At 43.9% G+C, this 22,819-nt stretch overlaps 1 protein-coding gene across 1 annotated transcript in view; it reads right to left on the reverse strand.

Annotated features, from left to right (window-relative positions):
- DIAPH3 (diaphanous related formin 3) overlaps nt 1-22,819 on the reverse strand; it is a 1,160,230-nt gene that overhangs the window by 1,114,100 nt on the left and 23,311 nt on the right. Inside the window, exon 2 of the mRNA XM_073614238.1 lies at nt 7,083-7,118. Coding sequence (XP_073470339.1) covers nt 7,083-7,118 — 36 coding nt within the window. The remainder of the gene's footprint in view (nt 1-7,082; nt 7,119-22,819) is intronic.

Below are 22,819 nucleotides of genomic sequence, written 5' to 3' on the forward strand. Positions count from 1 at the left end.
ATTTCAAGCATTTTTCTTTCTTAATTTTGATGATTGTGGCTTAGTTAATGAAAACCCAAAATTCAGTATCTCAGAAAATTAGAATATTACATAAGGCCAATAAAAAAAAGGATTTTTAATACAGAAATGTTGGCTTACTGAAAAGTGTATGAGAAAAAAGGTTTGGGACTTTGTGTGAAGCATGCAGCCAGGGAGGCAATACAATATATTAATACGAACTGATGATGTCTGGTGGGTAAACCATATTGGTGACCATATATCTTGCATATTACCAGAATACATACAATATAATATAGTAAAACAAGTAAACTTAAATTCCATAACATATACTGTACTTACTGTCAGGGCTGAAACAACTAATCGATTAATCGACAACTAATCGATTATGAAAATATTTGTCAACTATTTTCATAATCGATTAATCGGCCAGCCGATTATTTGGCCTGCATACAGAATGCATTGTTTGTTTACATATCAGGAAATACAGTGCAGCACACATACAGCTCAGTATACTGTCCATACAAGTCAGTAAGTGCCTGAGAACTTGTGAATGTGTGAGGAGCAATGCCTCATGGAACATGTAGTCCTGGGCAGGAAGTGAGTGTGTCTAAAGGCAGAAGTTTTTTTACCTTGCTATAGGGGCATGCTATACTATAATTTGCAGCTTGCTATTGGGGCACTCTGAAGGCAGGATGAACCAGAAGAGAAGAATCAGGGCTGCTCTGTGCAAAACCATTACACAGAGCAGGTAAGTATAACATGTTTGTTGTTTTTTTAAAAAAAAAAAACTTTAAAGACTGTGCAAGGAAGACCAACATCTGAACCCAGAGAAGGTGGAGGCTGATAGACTGGAGGCAATAGAAGGCATTACAATTACAATTAAAGTAAACTTTTACATGGAGGCAAGCCACATTATGTGGGAGCAGGGCACATTACATGAGGGCATTGCACATTACGTGGGAACAGGGCATATTACATGAGGGCAGGGCACATGGAAACAGGGCACATTACATGAGCCCCAGTGTGAAAGGGGTCTAAAAAAAAAAAAAAAAATAATGTGATTTCTGAGTCTGATGATATTTACCAGATTCAACTTCCAATAATATATACATTTATATCTCTTTTGTCTGTCATTCTCAGAGTGGATTAAAGATTTTGCTCCCTAACCATATAGTTGGTTATTTATATTTACCACTGCGTATAATTTTTTAAGAATAAATTGCCTTTTTTTTTTAAACATTACATCTTAAATTATACACCACACATTTTTTAAGGTTATTATCCAATTAATAGATTAATTGAAACAATCGGCCAACTAATCGATTATGAAAATAATCATTAGTTGCAGCCCTACTTACTGTACATAGTAATATAGTAACATAATGGCATAGCAACATAAAGTAATCACAATGGCAAAATAATAAAAACACCAGATTCATTGTTGCGTGTCTCCATCTGTGTCATGGGGATCACCGCCTCAGCTCCCGGGCTGATGATACGCCTGGCCGGCCCTTGCCCCCAGTTGCCTGTGCCCAGACTCATGGTTGGTCTGCAAGTATGAGCGGGGGATTTGTTCCTGTACTATTCTCTCTATATAATACCCAATCTAATATTTACCTTAATACCTTTATAGACATGTACATCGAATCTTCTCCTGAAGAGTGGTAATAGAGCCACGAAACGCATCGAGCTATTAGATGCCTCTGATAATACTTTTATACGCTATCTATAATATGCTCTTTTGGACGCTACCAATCTTTATTATATCGTTACTGTGGAGACACGGAACAATGAATCTGGTGTTTTTATTATTTTATTATTGTGATTACATTATCTTGCTATGCCATTATGTTACTCTATTACTATGTACTATGTTATGGAATTAAAGTTAACTTGTTTTACTGTATTATATGGTATGTATTCTGGTACTATGCCAGATATATAGTTGCAAATATGGTTTACCCACCAGACATCATCATTAGTATTATTATGTTGTGTGGCCTCCCTGGCTGCACGCTTCACACAAAGTCCCAAACCTTTTTTCTCATATATCCAAATGTCAGGGATGGAGGTACATTCAAATGTCATCATATTAATTACCAAACCATTTCTTCTCTTTTCTTTACTGAAAAGTATGTCCATGTACAGTATAGTATGTACTCAATACTTGGTTGGGGCTCCTTTTACATGAATTACTGCATCAATGCGGCGTGGCATGGAGGCAATCAGCCTGCAGCACTGCTGAGGTGTTATGGAAGCCCAGGTAGCTGCTTTCAGCTCATCTGCATTGTTGGGTCTGGTGTCTCATCTTCCTCTTGACAATACCCCACAGATTCTCTATGGGGTTTAGGTCAGGGAGTTTGCTGGCCAATCAAGCACAGCGATACCCTGATAATTAAAGCTACTTTTTGGCAGTGTAGGCAGGTACCAAGTCCTGCTGGAAAATGAAAGGAGCATCTCCATAAAGCTGGTCAGCAGAAGGAAGCATGAAGTGCTCCAGAATTTCCTGGTAAAGGGCTGGGCTGACTTTGGTCTTGATAAAACAAAGTGGACCAACACCAGCAGATGACATGGATCCCTAAATCATCACTGGACTGTGGAAACTTCCCACTGGACTTCATGCATTTTGGATTCTGTGCCTCTCCACTCTTCCTCCAGATGTTTTTGCAAATTACAACACAAGATTTACTTTCATCCAAAAAGAGAACTTTGGACCACTGAGCAACAGTCCAGTCCTTTTTCTCCTTGGCTCTGGTAAGACGCTTCTGACGTCTCTGGTTCATGAATGACTTGACACAAGGAATGCGAAAGTTGTAGCACATGTCCTGGATACGTCTGTGTGTGGTGGCTCTTGAAGCACTGACACCAGTCATAGTCCTCTCCTTGTGAATCTCCTCCAAATTCTTAAATGGCCTTTGCTTCACAATCCTCTCAATGCTGCGTTTATCCCTGTTGCTTGTGCACTCTTTCTACCACACTTTTTTCTTCCACTCAACTTTCCATTAATATGCTTGGATACAGCACTCTGAACAGCCAGCTTCTTTAGCAATGACCTTTTGTGATTTACCCTCCTCCTTGTGGAGGGTGTCAATGACTGTCTTCTAGACAACTGTCAAGTCAGCAGTCTTCCCCATGATTGTGTAAGCTAGTGAACCAGACTGAAAAGCCATTTAAAGGCTCAGAAAACCTTTACAGGTGTTTTGAGTAGAGGTCGACCGATATATCGGCCGATATTCGGCTTTTTTTACTTAATCGGCATCGGCCGATTGTGCTGATAAAAAAAGCCGATTATAACTTCAGCGGGACTTGCAAATGACTTCTGTAATAGAAGTCAATGCAAGATGCCTGAAAGTTATCTGTGGAGAGGATTCTCTCCTCCCTGGGCAGCCTGCCAAGTCTGATAAGAAGAAACATTGTATCTTTTCAGGTTCATTTATCAATGAGCTGAACTCGTGTGTAGAAGCTCTCAGTTTAACCATTTAAAGACTAAATCTTTTCTGACACTTGTTGCTTACAAGTAAAAATCCTGTATTTTCTGCTAGAAAATCACTTAGAACCCCCAAACATTATATATATTTTTTTTAGCAGAGACCCTAGGGAATAAAATAGCGGTTGTTGCAATATTTTATGTCACACGGTATTTGTGCAGCGGTCTTTCAAACGCAATTTTTAAAAAAAAAATACACTAAATAAAAAAAATGTAAAAAAATAATCAGTAAAGTTAGCCCATTTTTTTTAGTCCATAAGTTTTGATTACCTGTTTTTGTGTATTTAATATTTAAGATATCGTTATTTTTTTTTTATCTATATTATACATACAAGTGAACTGATTGGAGGTTTGTTTTGTTTAATAAGGCCCCTTTCACACTGGGGCGGTGGGGGCGTCGGCGGTACAACAGCGCTATTTTTAGCGCTGCTGTACCGTCGTTCTTGCAGCTGTAGTCGGCCGCTAGCGGTGCGGTTTTAACCCCTGCTGTCGGCCGAAAAAGGGTTAAAATCACTCGTACAGTGTGGCTATAGCCGCGGTATTGCCACGCTGTCCCATTGATTTCAATGGGCAGGAGCGGTTTAGGAGCTGTGAATACACCGCTCCTTCACCGCTCCAAAGAAGCGGTTTGCAGGACTTTTTTCACCGTCCTGCCAGCGCACAGCTTCAGTGTGAAAGCCCTCGGGCTTTCACACTGAACAAACAGCGGAGGCTGTTTAGGGGCGGTTTGCAGGCGGTATTTTTAGCGCAATACCGCCTGCAAACCGCCCCAGTGTGAAAGGGGTCTAAATGTTTAAATGTAAAAAATGTTCTGTATTACTTAAGGCTGCTTTCACACTGGAGCGGGCATGCGTTGACGGTAAAACGCTGTTCGTTTTAGCGGCACTTTACCGTCATTTTAGCGGCGCACTTATAACCCAGCTAGCGGCTGAGGAAGGGGTTAAATGTGCACCTGAAGCGCTGCTGCCGAAACGCTTTTCAGGCGCTTCGGCAGCGGTGCACATTCATTTCAATGGGCAGGAGTGGTTGAGGAGCGGTATACACCGCTCCAAAGATGCCGCTTGCAGGACTTTTTTTAAACATCCTGCCAGCGCATCGCCTCAATGTGAAAGCACTCGGGATATCACACTGAGACTGCAGGGGAGCGACGTTTTTCAGGCACTTTACATGCGCTATTTTTAGCCCAAAAGCGCCTGAAAAACGCCCCAGTGTGAAAGGGGTCTAACTGTTAGATTTTATGAGATGAAGGGAAAGAAAAAAAAAAAAAATCGGCCTAATATATTGGCCCAAAAAAAACAAGCGGCCACCGCGATTTCTAAATATCGGCATCGGCCAGAGAAAAACCCATATTGGTCGACCTCGAGTTTTGAGTTATTTAGCGGATTAGGAGTGTGACACCATGAGTCTACAATATTGAGCTTTCACAATATTAACATTTTCTGAGATACTGAATTTTGGGTTTTCACTAGCTGTAAACAATAATCTTCAAAATTAAAAGAAAGAAATGCTTGAAATATATCACTCTGTGTGTAATGAATCTATATAATCTGAGTTTCACTTTTTGAACTAAATTACTGCAAAATATTATATATATATATATATATATATATATATTTTTTTTTTTTTATTCCGTGTGGGCTTTTGTTTCAGGCGGCAGTAGTGTGGACTTCTCAGTTATTTTGCGTATATATTTTATTTAGGGGCCATATTTTAGATTACACTGGAGGTTATTTACGAAAGGCAAATCCACTTGGAAGTGCAGTCTCTCTAAATCTAAGGGGTAGATCTGAAATGAGTGGAACCTCTGCTGATCCAAAAAAGTGCAAGCTAAAATGCTGTTTTTTATTTTCCTTGCATGCCCCCCTCGGATCTACAGCGACTTTACTTCCAAGTGCACTTGCAGTTCAAAGTGGATTTTTCTTTAGTAAATAACCCCCACTGTGTTTAACCCAAGACCCCTACATCTGCTATAAACGCCACAGTTTACCCCTAGAACAGCTACAAACCTCCTTCTTCGGCCACACCTAGTACACAATCAATATTAAAGCGATACTACTGTAATACACATTGTTACATTTACATTCTCCCTTATATTTCTGTATATGGATAATGGCGCGCAAATTATTTTATTTTAAAAAAATGATATACAGCTATCACATGACCCAGCACTTTCCCAGGCTGTCTCCAGGGAAACATAACCAGGAGGAGCTTTTAGTCTTCTGCTGCTGGTCACATGTTCAAAATAAAAAAATAAAAAAATCAGCCTTTGGAATATGGAATAAAAAGTAAATAATATCAATAAACTGTTTTAAATTGTCACACAAATACATATTTGAAAATTAAATATTTATTATTTTTTGGCAATAACATGGTCTGGGCGCATTTCTGACAGTAACAGGCTGTGTCACACACCTTCAGCCTGTGTCTTACAATTAAAAAGGGAGGTGAAGCCTTCATTAATTTACATGTAATTTCACACCCCCATTGTGTTTAGCTGGTTATTTGTCATGAAGGAGAAGGCAATAGGCTGTCATTTACTACTGTGTATGCACCTACAGGTGACGCTATAGTCATATGGACTGCTCAGATGTGATAGGGAAGAAAAGCTCAGCATAGAAACTCACTAAAAACTGAGCATGTGCACAGTTGCCACAACAGCTGCAAAATCCCTAGCTAAATTGGGGACATGAACAGAAGGTGGAAATAGAGAACGGCAGGATCAACCAGGTTTTTTTTGCAGAATACAGAAAACAAATCTCAGTGACTGAGTGACTATAAACAGCATGTAATACACAATTTACTGATAGCATTTTATGTGGGTTTAGTGACATTTTAAGGGTGAATTCACACCATATGCGGTGACAGACATTTTACTGCATGTAAGTGCAGTTTAACAAAACCCATTTCAATGGCCAGAATAAATGATTATTCTGGTCAATGAAATGAATGCACAAGCGTTGATAGGGCCAAGTGCGGTACATGCGTTTAGAAGCAATGAGCGTTTTTTTCTGCCTAAATGCTACTGTTAGGGGGAAAAGCATGAAGACAAGATGGCCAAACGTCCACTGTGCATAAGACCTAAAAAATATGGTTTATTCATTTTTCACATCAGAGGTTTACAACCACTTTAAAAATACTTTGGAACTTTAATCATACACATATTCCACTAAAGAGCACTGTACTATAGAAATCTGTTTATATCAAGGACAATGGAAGTGAATTGCTAAAGGAGTAGAGGGTGTTCACTTAGCAAAATGCAGTCATTGTATTTAGGAAACAGCTTTTACTCTTTTATTAAATCATCCACATGTCTAATGTTTTCATGTCCATCCCAGTCTCAGCTGCACAATTTAAACTAGGCAAAGCACGTGTGACCTTCTACTTCAAATTCCAAAGTAAATGAATAGGACAACAAAGTATAAACCATTATAAACCACAGGTCTTTGCTGAACAACAAACAATGTTAACATGTTAGTGTACAAATTACATAAATCCCATTACCATAACAATGTAATGGTCACACACAGTGTTAGATTTACCAAAACATCTGAGCATGCAGAGTTTAGTTCAACAAAACACAGATATAGCATCTTACCACATCATCAGTCAAGTTTCTGAGTTTGTTTTTTTGCTGTATAAAAGACAAAAAAGTGAAGTTGTGACTAAATATATATTGTGAAAGCAAGGTCGTTTAAAGCACAATACCTTAAAAAGGAACTGCAGTCTCACATCATTTGTAATAAAAACATCTTTGCCATTTTGAAGCTTCCCTCCAACCACTTTGCAGATTATTTTCTATATACTGTGATTCTGTACTTGCCAAATATGCTGCAGAAATCTCCCTCCACCGAGTCTGGCTGCAACCATTTTAACTGTGGGCAGCTAGAGCTGCTGCCTGTTCACTTCCTAGATTTACACAGACACAGACACACACCTCCAGCTCTGCAGCTCTCATTGGCCCTCTTATGACTCATCCCCCTCCCTTCCTGGCAAACTCTCACGAGAGAGCTGTACATGATGTCATAAGCCTATGTTAATGACCAGACAAGAAACAGGAAGTGGGCTGTATAAGGTATTTACTGGCAGGAAAAAAAATGTTTTACTATCTAAAGTAGAAACAACAAGGCAGAAGATTTATTAAATGGAAAGTTGAAAAAATGACTGAAGTTCCACTTTAAGAAAATTGTTTTAAAAAGGTTTTATGCTCATTGTAAACACTGCAATACATGCATGGCTATCATCTAATTGGCCAAATGTTATAGTATACATTGTAAAAAGAAGGTCATAGTCTAAAGTCAAAATTGTTTAATATAATTGGTACATAAAATAGAAAAGTCAGAATAACAGATTTGTGAGATGAAACAGACATGCGAATTGCAAACCTAAGAGATCTCTTTTGGTGGTATTTAAAGTGGAGCTCCACCCAAACTAGAAGCTCTGCTTGTCTGCCTCCTCCCCCCTTTCCGCTGCAACATTTTGAAACCTTTTGGGGGGGGAGGGGCGGGTACCTGGCTGAGCCGAACTAAGCAGGAATTTCGCACCTTCTCCTTTCCTCGCAGCCTTTTGGGACACTTCGCAGTTCCCAGAAGACTGTGGCCCATTCACAATGCACATCGCAGTGGGAAACAGACCGTGAAGCTGCAAGGCTAAGATGGCTGTGCCAGCACCAGATAGCCAATTGAAGAATCAACTCGGATGAGGACACCGCTGAATGCCTGGACAGGTAAGTGCCCTAATATTAAAAGTCAGCAGCTACAGTACAGGCAGTCCCCGAGTTACAAACACAATAGGTTCTATAAGTTGAATTTGTATGCAAGTTGGAACAGGTACATTTTTTAAGTGCAACTCCAGACAAATAAATTATTTGTAAGTGTTTTGGATAACATAGGGAAGGGTTAACAGTCCTGTAACCCCTGTTCAGAAGATTTCATCACTTTTTGTCCCTGTGATAGTTGGATTTTGAAAATGTTGGGTTGTTGTGGAAACAAGGATTGGTGATAAAGGTTCAGTGGAGACGCTTTTTGCCATGGTAACACTTCCAGGAGTGAATTTCCCTTCCTTTGGGGTAGATTTCCTCTCACTTCCTGTTTTACTCCTTTTGCAAGTATGAGTCATATATATGCAAGTCGTTTTTTTCTCAGGGACTGCCTGTATTTGTAGCTGCTGACTTTTCATTTTTAGGGGGGGTGGGGAACGGAGGGGGACGGACTACTGAAAATTAAAAAAGAAAAAAAATTTCTTTTTTAATTAGTAGTTATTAGTAAAAATAACCCAAGTCAGTGTTTATTATTTAATCTGTATGAAAGTTATAGTATGTATATTTGAAACTCAATCAGTTCTGATGTACTGACAGCCTCATTTCATGAGGTCCTAAAATGCCAGGATAGTAAAGGTTTTAAAAAAATTAAATAAAAACAACACACACTACACTACAAACCTGTTATACTTCCCTACTCTGTGCTCGGAGCAGGAATCCTCCTCTTTACTGGGACCCTAAGAGCCCTTGCACACTGGGGCGGTTTGCAGGCGCTATTGCGCTAATAATAGCGCCTGCAAACCGCCCCAAAAGTGCCGCTGCTTTCATTCCAGTGTGAAAGCCCCGAGGACTTGCACACTGGAGCGATGCGCTGGCAGGACGGTAAAAAAAGTCCTGCCAGCAGCATCTTCGGAGCGGTGAAGGAGCGGTGTGTATACCGCTCCTTTACCGCTCCTGCCCATTGAAATCAATGGGACGGCGCGGCTATACCGCCGGCAAAGCGCCTCTGCAGAGGCGCTTTGCGGTGGTATTTAACCCTTTCTCGGCCGCTAGCGGGGGGTAAAACCGCCCCGCTAGCGGCCGCATACCGACGGTAAAACGCCGCTAATAATAGCGGCGTTTTACCGCCGACGCTGCCCCTGCCCCAGTGTGCAAGGGCTCTAAGGTGCTCCTGGCCCCTCCCCCAATAAGTGCCCCCTAAGAGCCCTCTGCAGAGGCGCTTTGCGGTGATATTTAACACTTTCTCGGCCGCTAGCGGGGGTAAAACCGCCCCCGCTAGCGGCCGCATACCGACGGTAAAACGCCGCTAATAATAGCGGCGTTTTACCGCCGACGCCGCCCCCCGCCCCAGTGTGCAAGGGCTCTTATCAAGCCACCTGCTGTCGGAGCACTCATACACGCTTGCTCTCGAGCGGCCTCTGTGTGTCCCTAATACACAGAGCGCAGCTCAGCCCCCCCCCCCCCCCCACTGCTTCCTCACTGGCTGTGATTGATAGCCAATGGTTCCCACAGCTGTATCTGAATCGATGAGGAAGGAGAAAGACGAGGGAGTCTCAACTCTCGTGCACATCACTGGTTTGAGATCGGGCTCAGGGAGTATAAGAGGGGGCTGGGGGAAGCTGAACTCAGTTTTTTTTTTACCTTCATGCATATAATGTATGAAGGTAAAAAAAATAAACAAATAAATAATCTTTCTACCTTTACAACTACTTAACCTCCAGAAGATTTACCCCCCTTCATCACTAGGCCATTTTTTGAAATACATCACTATTACTTTAACTGTAAATTGTGCAGGTTGTGCAGCACGGTACCCAGATAAAATGTATGTGATTTTTTTCCCCACAGAGCTTTCTTTTGGTGGTATTTGAACTGCGTTTTTATTTTTTGTGCTATAAACAAAAAAAAAAAAAAAAAAAAAATTTATACATACATACATATTTTTATATATAAACTGTCTGTTAAAAAATATATTAGAAAAACGTAAAAAATGTAATTTCTTCATAAATTTAGGCCAATATGTATTTTGCTATATGTTTTTGGTAAAAAAATCCCAATAACCATATATTGATTTTTTATTACACTATGCATTAAGGTGAAAAACCTTCTGTGCTTCAGCTCTCCGCTCCCACCCCATTTATTTACCTGAGCCCAATCCGATCCAGCGGCTCCAGCCACTGTCTCTCTCCTCATTGGACAGATTGATAGCTGCTGTCAATCAAATCCTGTGACATGGTAGTGGGGGCGGGGAAGAGTCCCATTGTCTGTGTCAATGGACGCAGCAGCGGGGCTCGGGAGTGAGCACGCACGGGTGCCCCCATCTGGGGCACTCTCGATGAAGAGGAGGGGCCTGGAGCGCTGAAGGGGGACCCCAGAAGAAGAGGATCAGGGCTGCTCTGTGCAAAAGCATTGCACAGAGCAGCTAAGTATAACACGTTTGTTATTTTGATTAAAAAAAAAAAGGAGCTTTAGAACCACTATGTTAAATCGGAGTTCCACCCAGAAATGAAACTTCCGCTGTCCGGATTCCTTTCCCCCTCCGGTGTCGCATTTGGCACCTTTCAGGGGGGAGCAGATACCTTTCCAATACAGGTATTTGCTCCCACTTCTGGCAAAAGTTCGCTGCAGTATACGCGGCGATCTACACCATGTCAGGCCCCTCCTATGTCCCCCCCCCCGCTGTCTTCTGGGAGACACACAGGTCCCAGAAGACAGCAGGGACCATTCAAAATGTGCAACGCGACTGGCGCATGTGCAGTAAGGAACCGGAGCCGAGGTGACGGATCAGCTCGGGGGGGGACATCGCAGGCGCCCTGGACAGGTAAGTGTCCTTCTTTTAAAAGTCAGCAGCTGCAGCATTTTTAGATGCTGACTTTTATTTTTTTTTTTTTAGGCGGAACTCTGCTTTAAAGGCCTTATGCACACTGGATGTTTTTACAGCTGCTGTTTTTGGCTTCAGATTTTTCTCTGCAGCCAGCAAATTCCCCAGCATGTTATCCTATGTGTCCATGCACACATGGCAAGGATGATATCTGGCTGGAAAAAAAATTCCAGAGCTAGTGGGTTTGAAGAGGAGTTTTTCAGCTGAAAAAACGTTCTAACTGAAAAACTCAGAAAAATGTGGCTATTTGGCATTTATGATAAATCTTGAGCCATAAGCTTTTGTGGGGGTATAGTTTTGCTAAAAAACACAAAAGCTAAAAAACGCTAATGCAAAAATGCCACAATAATGGTAATAATGATGCCCATAAAGTCACACTCGGTCAGCTATTTAATACATTTCTTACATAAAGACTAAATTATAATATTCTTTCCAATATTACAATAGCCACGGTGCTTGGAACGGCCAGACTCTGAGGACGGGGTAGCAGGCAAATTTCAGAAGCTAAGGAGGCAATGTTCGAACCTTGGAGGACTTAAGAAGAAGAAAATACAGGAGCTTTACCAGCGCTTTAAAAAAAAAAAAAAAAATCTAACTACAAGAAAGAAAGTTGAAAGGAACACACAGCCCCTTTGGCCCAAGATCAAGTGATTCCACAACCTAAATTAATTACACAGGGCTCACCGCCTGCTGGCCTCGATGTGGGCAGTTACCATCACCACTATTCCTTCTACAGGATGTCCTATATGGTAAAGATCAGTGACTTTCCCCAATACTATCCCCACCTATAGACTCATGCATGTAGCCTGAAATACATCATTCCAGCCTAGCAGAAGTGCTCAAACTGAGGCTTGGATTGCACTCCTACCCCTAGGCCGCATGCCTCCACCTCCAGAACCCCTTTTAGGTGTCTACGGGCTGCAATCTCAATTCAAAAAGAAAGGAGAAGGACAGGGCATCTGGCATGGGGGGTGGGCTTAAGGAGTCACCGTACATCCCCAACAAGGGCCAAGATCCCCCGCAAAAAGAAAGGAAAATCCATCCCACACAGCAGGAAGCCTGGGAGCTAGATACCCTGAGAGATTTGCATTCAGCTAGGGAAACAGCTAAACAAATGGTCTCCCTGTCAGAATCCCTTTCATGACTAAGCCTATTTTTGAAATTTGGTGTTTACAAGTTAAAATCTGTATTTTTTGCTAGAAAATTAAGTTCCCAAACAATATAAATTTTTTTTTTAGCAGAGAATCTAGAGAATAAAATGGCGATTGTTGCAATATTTTTTATCACACGGTATTTGTGCAGCGGTGTTTTAAACGCAAATTTTTGGAAAAGTGACACTTTCATGAATTTTAAAAAATCCAAACAGTAAAGTTACCCCAATTTTTTTGTATAATGTGAAAGATGATGTTACGCCAAGTAAATAGATACCAAACATGTCACCCTTTATAATTGCACGCACTCGTGGAATGGCGACAAACTACGGTACCTATGAATTTCCATAGGCGATGTTTAAAAATTTTTTACGGTTACCAGGTTTGAGCTACAGAGGAGGTCTAGGGCTAGAATTATTGCTCTCGCTCTGACGATCACGGCGATACCTCACATGTGTGGTTTGAACACCGTTTACATATGCGGGCGTGACTTCCGTATGCGTTTTCTTCGCTGCGCGAGCTCGCGGGGACAGGGGCACTTTAAAAAATTTTTTTTTTTTTTTATTTATTTTATTTATTTTTTTACTTTATAAATTGTGTTTAAAATTTTTTCTTTTTTTTACTTTTATTGCTGTCACAAGGAATGTAAACATCCCTTGTGACAGTAATAGGTGGTGACAGGTACTCTTTATGGAGGGATGGGGGGTCTAAAAGTACTTTACACTTCAAAGTATTCAGATCGCCGAAAACGGCGATTCTGAATACTGTGTACTTTTTTAAATTCGGCGCCATTGGCAGCCGAGTAAACGGGAAGCACGGGAGGCCGATCGCACGGGAGGCCCGGTAACAGCGGCGGGAGGCGGCGGGAGGGGGGGGAGGTCCCCTCCCGCTCCTCCGGTATAACAACCGAGCGGCTTTTAGCCGCATCGGTTGTTATACACGGGTAGCCGATCGCCCGCTGTAAACAACGGTACCGGGATGATGCCTGCAGCTGCAGGCATCATCCTGGTATAACCCCGGAAAACCGAGTACGCATATCTGCGTATGGTCGGCGGGAAGGGGTTAAAATATACATTATGCTGCTCCTGGACAGTAGGAAACACAGTCTAAATTTAGGACAAGGGGTGGGAGGGGGTTTTTCTTGCTGTGATTGAGAAAAAAAGAGAAGTAAAAAGTGATCTTCTTTTTAGATTCATATTTACCTAGGTGGATGCAGCATCTGTCCGATGCTGCATCTGTCCCCTGGCACTTTTGCACTTAGAACTGAGCAATGGAACGCCACCGATGGCTCGGTTTTCAGAGCTCCATGAGCAGAGAGCTGCTGACTGTCAGTCACAGCTCTCTGCTCTTTTCCCCCCCTTGCTCACTGGAGCGCTGAGCTGTGGAGGGGCGGCTCGCTGAGAGGCTGAGACGGGTGTCAGTCCAGGCACCTGGCGGATCCAAACTTCCATTGACAGGATGACGCGGTGCCTGGACTGACATCCGTGACGTCAGCAGAAAGTGGACTTCAGACCGCTCTTTGCTGAAAACGGGTCACAGGAGTGCAAAACGCATTGTACTCCTATAACCCTTAGAAGTGCAGCCAAACAAGCTTTGGCTGGACTTCTCCTTTAAAGGTGTAACTGTGGAAAAAATGATTTTGTGCTGTATGCTGGGTCCATAATATTAAACATGTAATTCTCTGTATTCTACATTAAGAGGATTGCTGGGAATGCTAAAAAGCCTAGTTGTAATTGCCGCATTTCACTTTCGGCTTTGATCTTCTGACTGCTGAAAGTTCCTCCGCTTAAACAGGTTGATCTTGGGTCGCTCGCACTTCAACTCGTCCATTCAAAAAAGGTCTAGTCTTTTCACCAAATAAAGGCTTTTTCTGAAAGAATGGGTTATACTGACATTGATTCACAACTTTCTCTTGTCCTTTCAGTGAAAGCTTTGTATTCATTGAAAAGAATATAAGGCATTTTCTGAATGGAAGAGTTGGAAGAGCGTGTGACCTACTTTCATGACTGTATGAGTGGAGGAACTGACAGCAGATGAGCAGAAGCCCTCTGGATACAGTATACCAAGAATAAACAAAAGGTGACTAAGTTGGACCCAGGACATAGCACAAAAAAACTTTCCTAGTGTTACACTATAAAGCAAAAACCCAAAAAATTCTGAAAGACAGTGGCTGATTTACCATGTTAAAAATCCTTACAAAATAAACTGTGTGAATAACCGCTTAAACTATCCAATCATGTATAGATGAAATAAGTAAAATTTGTTTTTTCACATGATTGGATAACTTAAGTAAAATATTTATACATTTTTTTTTCTTTTCTGTGAAGATTCTCAACTTCCTTAAAAAAAAAAAAAAATCAGCTTGAATTACTATCAAAGAACTCATATGAGTCACAATCACTAAGATTCAAGTATGAACTGACAGACAAGACAATCAGATGAAGTGACAGAAACATATTTCTGTAGTCAGGAGCTGGCTAAAGTTACCTGCTGTGACAGGGGACACCTAGCAATATTTGTCATAGGGAGATGGTTTTCCCCTAGGGCTCAGCATAGACTCTGTGGGGTTTCCTGAATGCAGAACAAGTGAAGACTTGCAAGCGGAGAATGAAGGATCTTGGGATACAACCTGGATCTAAAAGCAGTGACTCGGACAGTCGGGAGGGAGAGAGGGAGAGAGGGAGAGCACGAGAAAGAGGGAGAGCACGAGAAAGAGAGAGAGAGAGAGCGAGAGCGCGCATGAGAGAGAGAGAGCGAGAGCGCGCATGAGAGAGAGAGAGCGAGAGCGCGCATGAGAGAGAGAGAGCGCGCATGAGAGAGAGAGCGCGCGCATGAGAGAGAGAGAGCGCGCATGAGAGAGAGAGAGCGCGCATGAGAGAGAGAGAGCGCGCATGAGAGAGAGAGAGCGCGCATGAGAGAGAGAGAGCGCGCATGAGAGAGAGCGAGAGCGCGCATGAGAGAGAGCGAGAGCGCGCATGAGAGAGAGCGAGAGCGCGCATGAGAGAGAGAGAGCGAGAGCGCGCATGAGAGAGAGAGAGAGCGAGAGCGCGCATGAGAGAGAGAGAGCGAGAGCGCGCATGAGAGAGAGCGAGAGCGCGCATGAGAGAGAGCGAGAGCGCGCATGAGAGAGAGCGAGAGCGCGCATGAGAGAGAGAGCGAGAGCGCGCATGAGAGAGAGAGAGCGCGAGAGCGCGCATGAGAGAGAGAGAGCGCGAGAGCGCGCATGAGAGAGAGAGAGCGAGAGCGCGCATGAGAGAGAGAGAGCGAGAGCGCGCATGAGAGAGAGAGAGCGAGAGCGCGCATGAGAGAGAGAGAGCGAGAGCGCGCATGAGAGAGAGAGAGCGAGAGCGCGCATGAGAGAGAGAGAGCGCGCATGAGAGAGAGAGAGCGCGCATGAGAGAGAGAGAGCGCGCATGAGAGAGAGAGAGCGAGAGCGCGCATGAGAGAGAGAGAGCGCGAATGAGAGAGAGAGAGCGAGAGCGCGCATGAGAGAGAGCGAGAGCGCGCATGAGAGAGAGCGAGAGCGCGCATGAGGGAGAGCGAGAGCGCGCATGAGGGAGAGCGAGAGCGCGCATGAGGGAGAGCGAGAGCGCGCATGAGAGAGAGCGAGAGCGCGCATGAGGGAGAGCGAGAGCGCGCATGAGAGAGAGCGAGAGCGCGCATGAGAGAGAGCGAGAGCGCGCATGAGAGAGAGCGAGAGCGCGCATGAGAGAGAGAGCGAGAGCGCGCATGAGAGAGAGAGCGAGAGCGCGCATGAGAGAGAGAGAGCGAGAGCGCGCATGAGAGAGAGAGCGCGCATGAGAGAGAGAGCGCGCATGAGAGAGAGAGCGCGCGCATGAGAGAGCGCGCGCATAAGAGAGCGAGCGAGAGCGTGCATGAGAGAGAGAGCGTGCATGAGAGAGAGAGCGAGAGCGCGCATGAGAGAGAGAGCGCGCATGAGAGAGAGAGCGAGAGCGCGCATGAGAGAGAGAGCTAGAGCGTGCATGAGAGAGCGCATGAGAGAGCGCGCATGAGAGAGAGAGCGCGCATGAGAGAGAGGGCGAGCGCATGAGAGAGAGGGCGAGCGCATGAGAGAGAGGGCGAGCGCATGAGAGAGAGAGCGAGCGCATGAGAGAGCGAGCGCATGAGAGAGAGCGCGCATGAGAGAGAGCGAGCGCATGAGAGAGAGCGAGCGCATGAGAGAGAGCGCGAGAGCATGAGAGCGAGCGCATGAGAGCGAGCGCATGAGAGCGCGAGAGCATGAGAGCGAGCGCATGAGAGAGCGAGCGAATGAGAGCGAGCGCGCGAGCGAGAGAGCGCATGAGAGAGAGAGCGCATGAGAGCGAGCGCAAGGGCATGAGAGAGAGAGAGCGAGCGCGAGAGAGGGCATGAGAGAGAGGGCATGAGAGAGAGAGAGGGCATGAGAGAGAGAGAGGGCATGAGAGAGAGAGAGGGCATGAGAGAGAGAGCGAGAGAGGGCATGAGAGAGAGAGAGCGAGAGAGGGCATGAGAGAGAGCGAGAGAGGGCATGAGAGAGAGAGAGAGCGAGAGAGAGAGCGCGTGAGAGAGAGCGCATGAGAGAATGAGAGAAAGAGAGAGAGAAAGAGAGAAAGATAGAGAGAGAGAGAGCATGAGAGAGAGAGAGAGAGAGCGCGAGCATGAGAGAGCGAGCATGAGAGAGAGCGAGCATGAGAGAGAGAGAGAGCGAGCATGAGAGAGAGAGCATGAGAGAGAGAGCGAGCATGAGAGAGAGCGAGCATGAGAGAGCGAGAGAGAGCGAGAGAGCGCGAGCATGAGAGAGCGAGAGAGAGCGAGAGAGCGAGCATGAGAGAAAGAGAGAGCGAGCATGAGAGAAAGAGAGAGCGAGCATGAGAAAGAGAGCGCGAGCATGAGAGAGAGCGCGCGAGCATGAGAGAGAGCGAGCGAGAGCATGAGAGCGAGAGCATGAGAGCGAGAGCATGAGAGAGAGAGCGAGAGCGCGCAAGAGACTACGAGCAGGTGTTGGCACACCGGCTGTCTAGAAACATCCGATCGTCGGGGGAAAGCTGGGAGGTCAAACCCAGCAACCTGCATCACAGATTTAGCTGGTCAAGCGTGGTCCCTTAAGCCGAGGTTCTACAGAATCGCCATGCCATTTCAATGAGTGGAATATAGTCGGAAATTGGCGAGCGGGCACTAGCCCATGCTCATTATACCTACAGACACTGCATGCAGATACCATTGCCTTATTCACTTTACCAAACCCTGTAAGGAGACACTTACAATCATTTGTTCCTTCCTTGATGGAATGTTGCTTTCACCAAAACTTGCCAAGAAGTCACGCTGGGCCCGTTTAAAGCGCTAGCTGAAGACACAAGGCTTCTATCTTAAAGGACTACTTTATATTCCTCCCCCTCACAAGTGACAGGAATCTTTGGTTTTTATCTAAGCCTTAACAACCAGGAACTCTCTTTGTTAGAGACCAGGGTCAAAAACTCAAAATGTTCCTTAACAACTTAAGGACCGAGCCTCTGAGATTTTTTTTTCTAACACCCTAGAGAATAAAATGGCGGTCATTGCAATACTTTCTGTCACACCGCATTTGCGCAGCGGTCTTACAAGCATACTTTTTTCGTAAAAAAAAAAACTTTTTTGAATTAAAAAATAAAACAACAGTAAAGTTAGCCCAATTTTTTTTTATATTGTGAAAGATAATGTTACATCGAGTAAATTGATACCCGACATATCAAGCTTCAAAATTGCGCCTGCTTGTGGAATGAAGACAAACTTTTACCCTTAAAGATCTCTATTAAAAAAAAAAAAAAAAGCATGACAGGACCTCTTAAATATGAGATCTGGGGTCAAAAAGACTTCAGATCTCATATTTACACTAAAAACCAATAAAAAATAAAAAAAAAATTGTCCTTCGAAAAAAAAAAAAAAAAGATAAAAAAATGGCCCTTTAAGAGCTATGGGCCGAAGTGACGTTTTGATGTCGCTTTCGTCCTGCAATGATATGGAGACGGGTGGGTGCCATCTTCCCCTCATTCATCTCCATGTCAGGCTAGAGAGAGGATCCGATCGCCCCCGCTGCTACCGACAGCTCCGGTAAGAGGCGGAGGGCACCGGAGAGCCTTCAGGAGGGGGCCCTCTCCCGCCGCCAATAAAAGTGATCTCGCTGCGAATTCACCGCAGAGACCACTCTTATCTTGTAGCGGACCGCCCGCTGAAGAGGATACCGGGGTTATGACAGCTAGCTGCTGCCATAACAACAACGATATTTCTCTTCAAAGTACCTATGTAAAATGACAGCGGGCGGTCCGCAAGTGGTTAAAAGAATTTCATTCTATGTTTGTGTTATTACTGGGGCTGTGGTGGCCGGAGGTGAAACGGTAAGGATGAGCTCAGGCCTGTTCGCAAGCCGCACGTGCAGAGCCCGCCAGGAAATCGGCACTGCACAGCGCTAATCACAGGCAGTGAGACATTTCTCGATCTCTGCAGCCGCACATCAGGAAAATGCCTCACTGCCTGTGATTAGCAATGTGCAGTGCTGACTTCCTGGTGGGCTCTGCACGTGGGGCTTGCGAACACGCCTGAGCTCATCCTTAGTTAAAGGGAGTAGTCTGACTAGAACTTGGTCACTCTCCTACCCCTTTTCAGGCCTGCTGTCATAGACCCTGAATTAGTTGTGGTTGTGAACACCCATGTGAGGGCCGTGCATGAGTTTGGTCCAAATGCAAATTCAGCCAGGTTGTATGACAAAATTTGCATCGCACATACATTGTTTGTGATCTGCACAGCAATGCAGTGCTAATCGCATGCGATGTCTGGCATCGCACTAGTGTGAACCAGCCCTAAGGGATTTCAGTTAGCTATCCATTTAACTGTGCTTAACAAAGGGTAATAAAACCATATCCCTTTACTTGCTGTATTTTCTTTACTGTTGACCTTATTTACTTCAAAACTAAGTAAACAAATCCAACTGGTTTACTGTGAATTATTGTGAGTTTGCATTCAAGCACTACATTTCTATCTAAATTTTCGGGCTGACCCAATAGTTACATGTCTCAAGGGATATTACACAAATAAAGAGGAGAAGGTCTCTCTACAATAGGTATTCAATGCATAAGGGCTCATGCACGTGGGCGTATAATACGCTGTGTTCAGATCCATACTGAATACAGAATTTTAACACAGTAGTATTGTATGTTATAGGTTCAATCACACAGCTGCAATTTGGTCAGAATTCACCGTAGTGTTAAACTGTATAAAGCTAAAGTTAACAAAAAAAAAAAATGTTGTGCCCAGTGTGACTTTTTAACCACTTCAATACCGGGTACTTATACACCTTCCTGCCCAGACCAATTTTCAGCTTTCAGCGCTGTCGCACTTTGAATGCGTGGTCATGCTACACTGTACCCAAACTAAATTTTTATCATTTTGTTCTCACAAATAGCGCTTTCTTTTGGTGTATTTGATCACCTCTGGGATTTTTATTTTCTGCTAAACAAAGAAAAAAAAAAAAGACTGAACATTTTGAAAAAAAAAAAGTTTTTTTTTATTTTCTTTTACAAAACTTTGTAAATAAGTTTTCTCCTTCACCGACAGGCACTGATGGGCACCGATATGCAGCACTGAGGCTCACTATTTCCATTGGTTGCACATGGCACTTTATGTGTTTGAATGATTATTTGTAATTCTGTGCAAGATCACTTTATATGTACTGATGGACACCGATAGGCGGCACGGATGGACACCGATAGGCGGCACGGATGGATGCCAATCAGTGCCAAACAATAGCGCCTGCCAATCAGTGATGCCCATTGTGGGCACTGATTGGCATCCACTGTGGGCACTGATTGGCATCACTGGTGGTCTAGAGTGGCATACGTGGTGGTGACAACCCTGGTGGTCCTAGTGGCGTCCCTGGTGGTCCAGTGTGGGCATCCTCGGGGGGCTGCGCTGATAATCAATTAGCACAGACCCCCCCCCCCATATCAGGAGAGCAGCCGATCGGCTCTCCTCTACTCGTGTCTGACAGACGCGAGTGAGGAAAAGCCGATCAACGCCTCTTCCTGTTTACACTGTGATCAGCCGTGATTGGACACGGCAGATCATGTGGTAAAGAGTCTCCTTCAGAGACTCTTTACCTAAATCAATGTTGCGCGCCCCCGGGGGCACGCAGCGGCTTCATATCCTGGCGACGTCATATGACGTCCGGTCAGGATATTGAAATCACTTTGCCGCCATCATTTTGCTATATGGTCGGGTGGCAAGTGGTTAATGTATTTTCATAGTACACATGTAAACATTTGTGTGGATGTTTACATTTGTAATGCTTAAAAAGTCATTCTAAAAAGGGAACACAACAGCTCAGTGGGGAAGATTGTTGTACTAACATTGCTCGTCTTAGTACAGCGATCTGTCAGTTATTTTTCGTTCAGCCAGCTGGGTTGAACGTAAAAAAAAAAAACAAACTCTCCGTGTGTAGTTGGCATTAGTACTTACTCAGGAAATGATCTTTTGCTGGTGTATGAACATTAGTGCTTTACACTTTGGAAGATAATACTGTGATTACATATTTAAATTTAACACCAATTGAAGGAAAATACAATTATTATTAAATTTGAAAAATGATAATTACCATAAGGAACAGTCAAAGAGAACGATAGAAGTCTGTATAAATGTAGAAATCATTTATTCAAGTAGCTGTATTTAGCTGTGAAACTTATTGATGTTGTCATCTGCTACACACGTTGATTTCCTAGAAAATTTATGAAGCATTAAATCGCTCAGCTCTTACATCCCCCTGACAAGTATTCAATTTGTGGCTTGTCAGTGTTTCCCAAGATATTTACTTTTGAAACCTTTTAATGTATATTAATAACACAGAAAAAGACAAAAGTATGTCAGTGTTTTTATTGGCGAACACTTGTCTCTCCCCTCTTATTTCAATAACTGTAAACTGCATCAACTCAACACAATGAAAGCAGAAGAAAAATATATCAATAAGACACTTTCAATTCGCCAAGATGAATATTTTAATTCCTTTCCTCATTTTATCTCCTGATGCTCATCTCTAAGGCTCCATTCACCCGAACCTGCGTTTTGAGATTGCGGGCAGATTTGCAGCGATTCACCCCCGATCCCGAAGAGCCCAGGTGTGAATGGAGCATTCGAAACAGGCAAGTTCCATGATCAGATTACAGACAAAAGAAAGGGGATGATGTGATGTCTACAGCAATGCATGAAGAATAAATAGAAGTTCTGAGCAGGTGTTCTTGTATTAGGCTAGGTTCACATCTATGTAGGTTGCAGTTGATGCATTTTTTGGCATGTTTAGCGTTTTTGAACATGTGTTTTTGATGTGTTTTGCTTCTTTTTTTTTCTTTTTTCTTTCTTTGCTAATTGGAATGTATGACAGTTCTGCACATGTTGAGCAACTTTGGTGCAGCTTTACACTCTCTGCCACTCAAGTACAGGCGGTCCCCGGGTTACAAACAAGATAGGGACTGTAGGTTTGTTCTTAAGTTGAATCTGTTTGTAAGTCGGAACAGTTACATTTTTTTAAGTGTAGCTCCAGCCAAAAAAACGATTTTTAAAGTGGATGTAAACCCGAATTTTTTTTTTTTTTTTTTTATGTCATAATGTAGAGTATAAGATTTCCTATCATTTGAGCCTAGTCTTGCCATAAAGAGTTAATCCAGCTCTGAGCAATCCTCTTATTGTTCAGTGAGATAAATCTTGACAAACAGAGAAAAACTTTGTCAAATCCTCCCCCTTGCTGTGAGTGACAGGTGATTTACATATCTTGTGCACTAGCCTAAGACAAGCATTATTTTTTAGTTCCCACCCCCACTCCTTTCTTCAGCAGCTCTGCAAGGATTGGCTGTTCCACACCTCAGCATGATTTGGCATGCTGAAGTCATGTGGTTACTTTCCTGTCTTTTCACTGGATGTTAGAGATCATAGCAGAAGTTCAGTGTAAGAAATACACAGGAGAAAATGCATATTGACAAGGAGTGTAGAGGTGGGCGGGGAGTCTACTGACATCACGACTCCACCCACCGAGCTCCAGACAACAGACCCAACCACAGAATCTGCAGTTTTTCGGGTCTAATAACAGACAGAGGGGAGACATTTTACAGGTAAAGATACATGCAGGAGGCATCTATATCCTTATAGATAACACCTATGGCAGTAGTTTAGAGAGGATGAGAGCGGGTTTACATCCACTTTAACCACTTGACGACCGCCTCACGCCGATGTACGTCGGCAAGGCGGCACGGACAGGCAAAATCACGTACAGGGTCGGACCCCCCCCCGCCGCCCGAGGCGGTCCCATTCTGTCCCCCGGCGATCAGAGACGAGGGGGAGGCCATCCGTTCGTGGCCCCCCCTCGCGATCGCCGCCGGCCAATGGGAACACTCCTTTGCTGCTGTATGCTAAACAGCAGCAAAGGAAGTGATGTAATCTCCCCTCGGGTCGGTAGTTTCCGTTCCGGCCCGAGGAGAGACGACATGTGAGTGAGTGCACCAACACACACACACACAGTAGAACATGCCAGGCACACATTACACCCCGATCCC

Source organism: Aquarana catesbeiana, linkage group LG02 (genome assembly GCF_042186555.1).
Source record: "Aquarana catesbeiana isolate 2022-GZ linkage group LG02, ASM4218655v1, whole genome shotgun sequence".
In the NCBI taxonomy this organism is placed as follows: domain Eukaryota; kingdom Metazoa; phylum Chordata; class Amphibia; order Anura; family Ranidae; genus Aquarana; species Aquarana catesbeiana.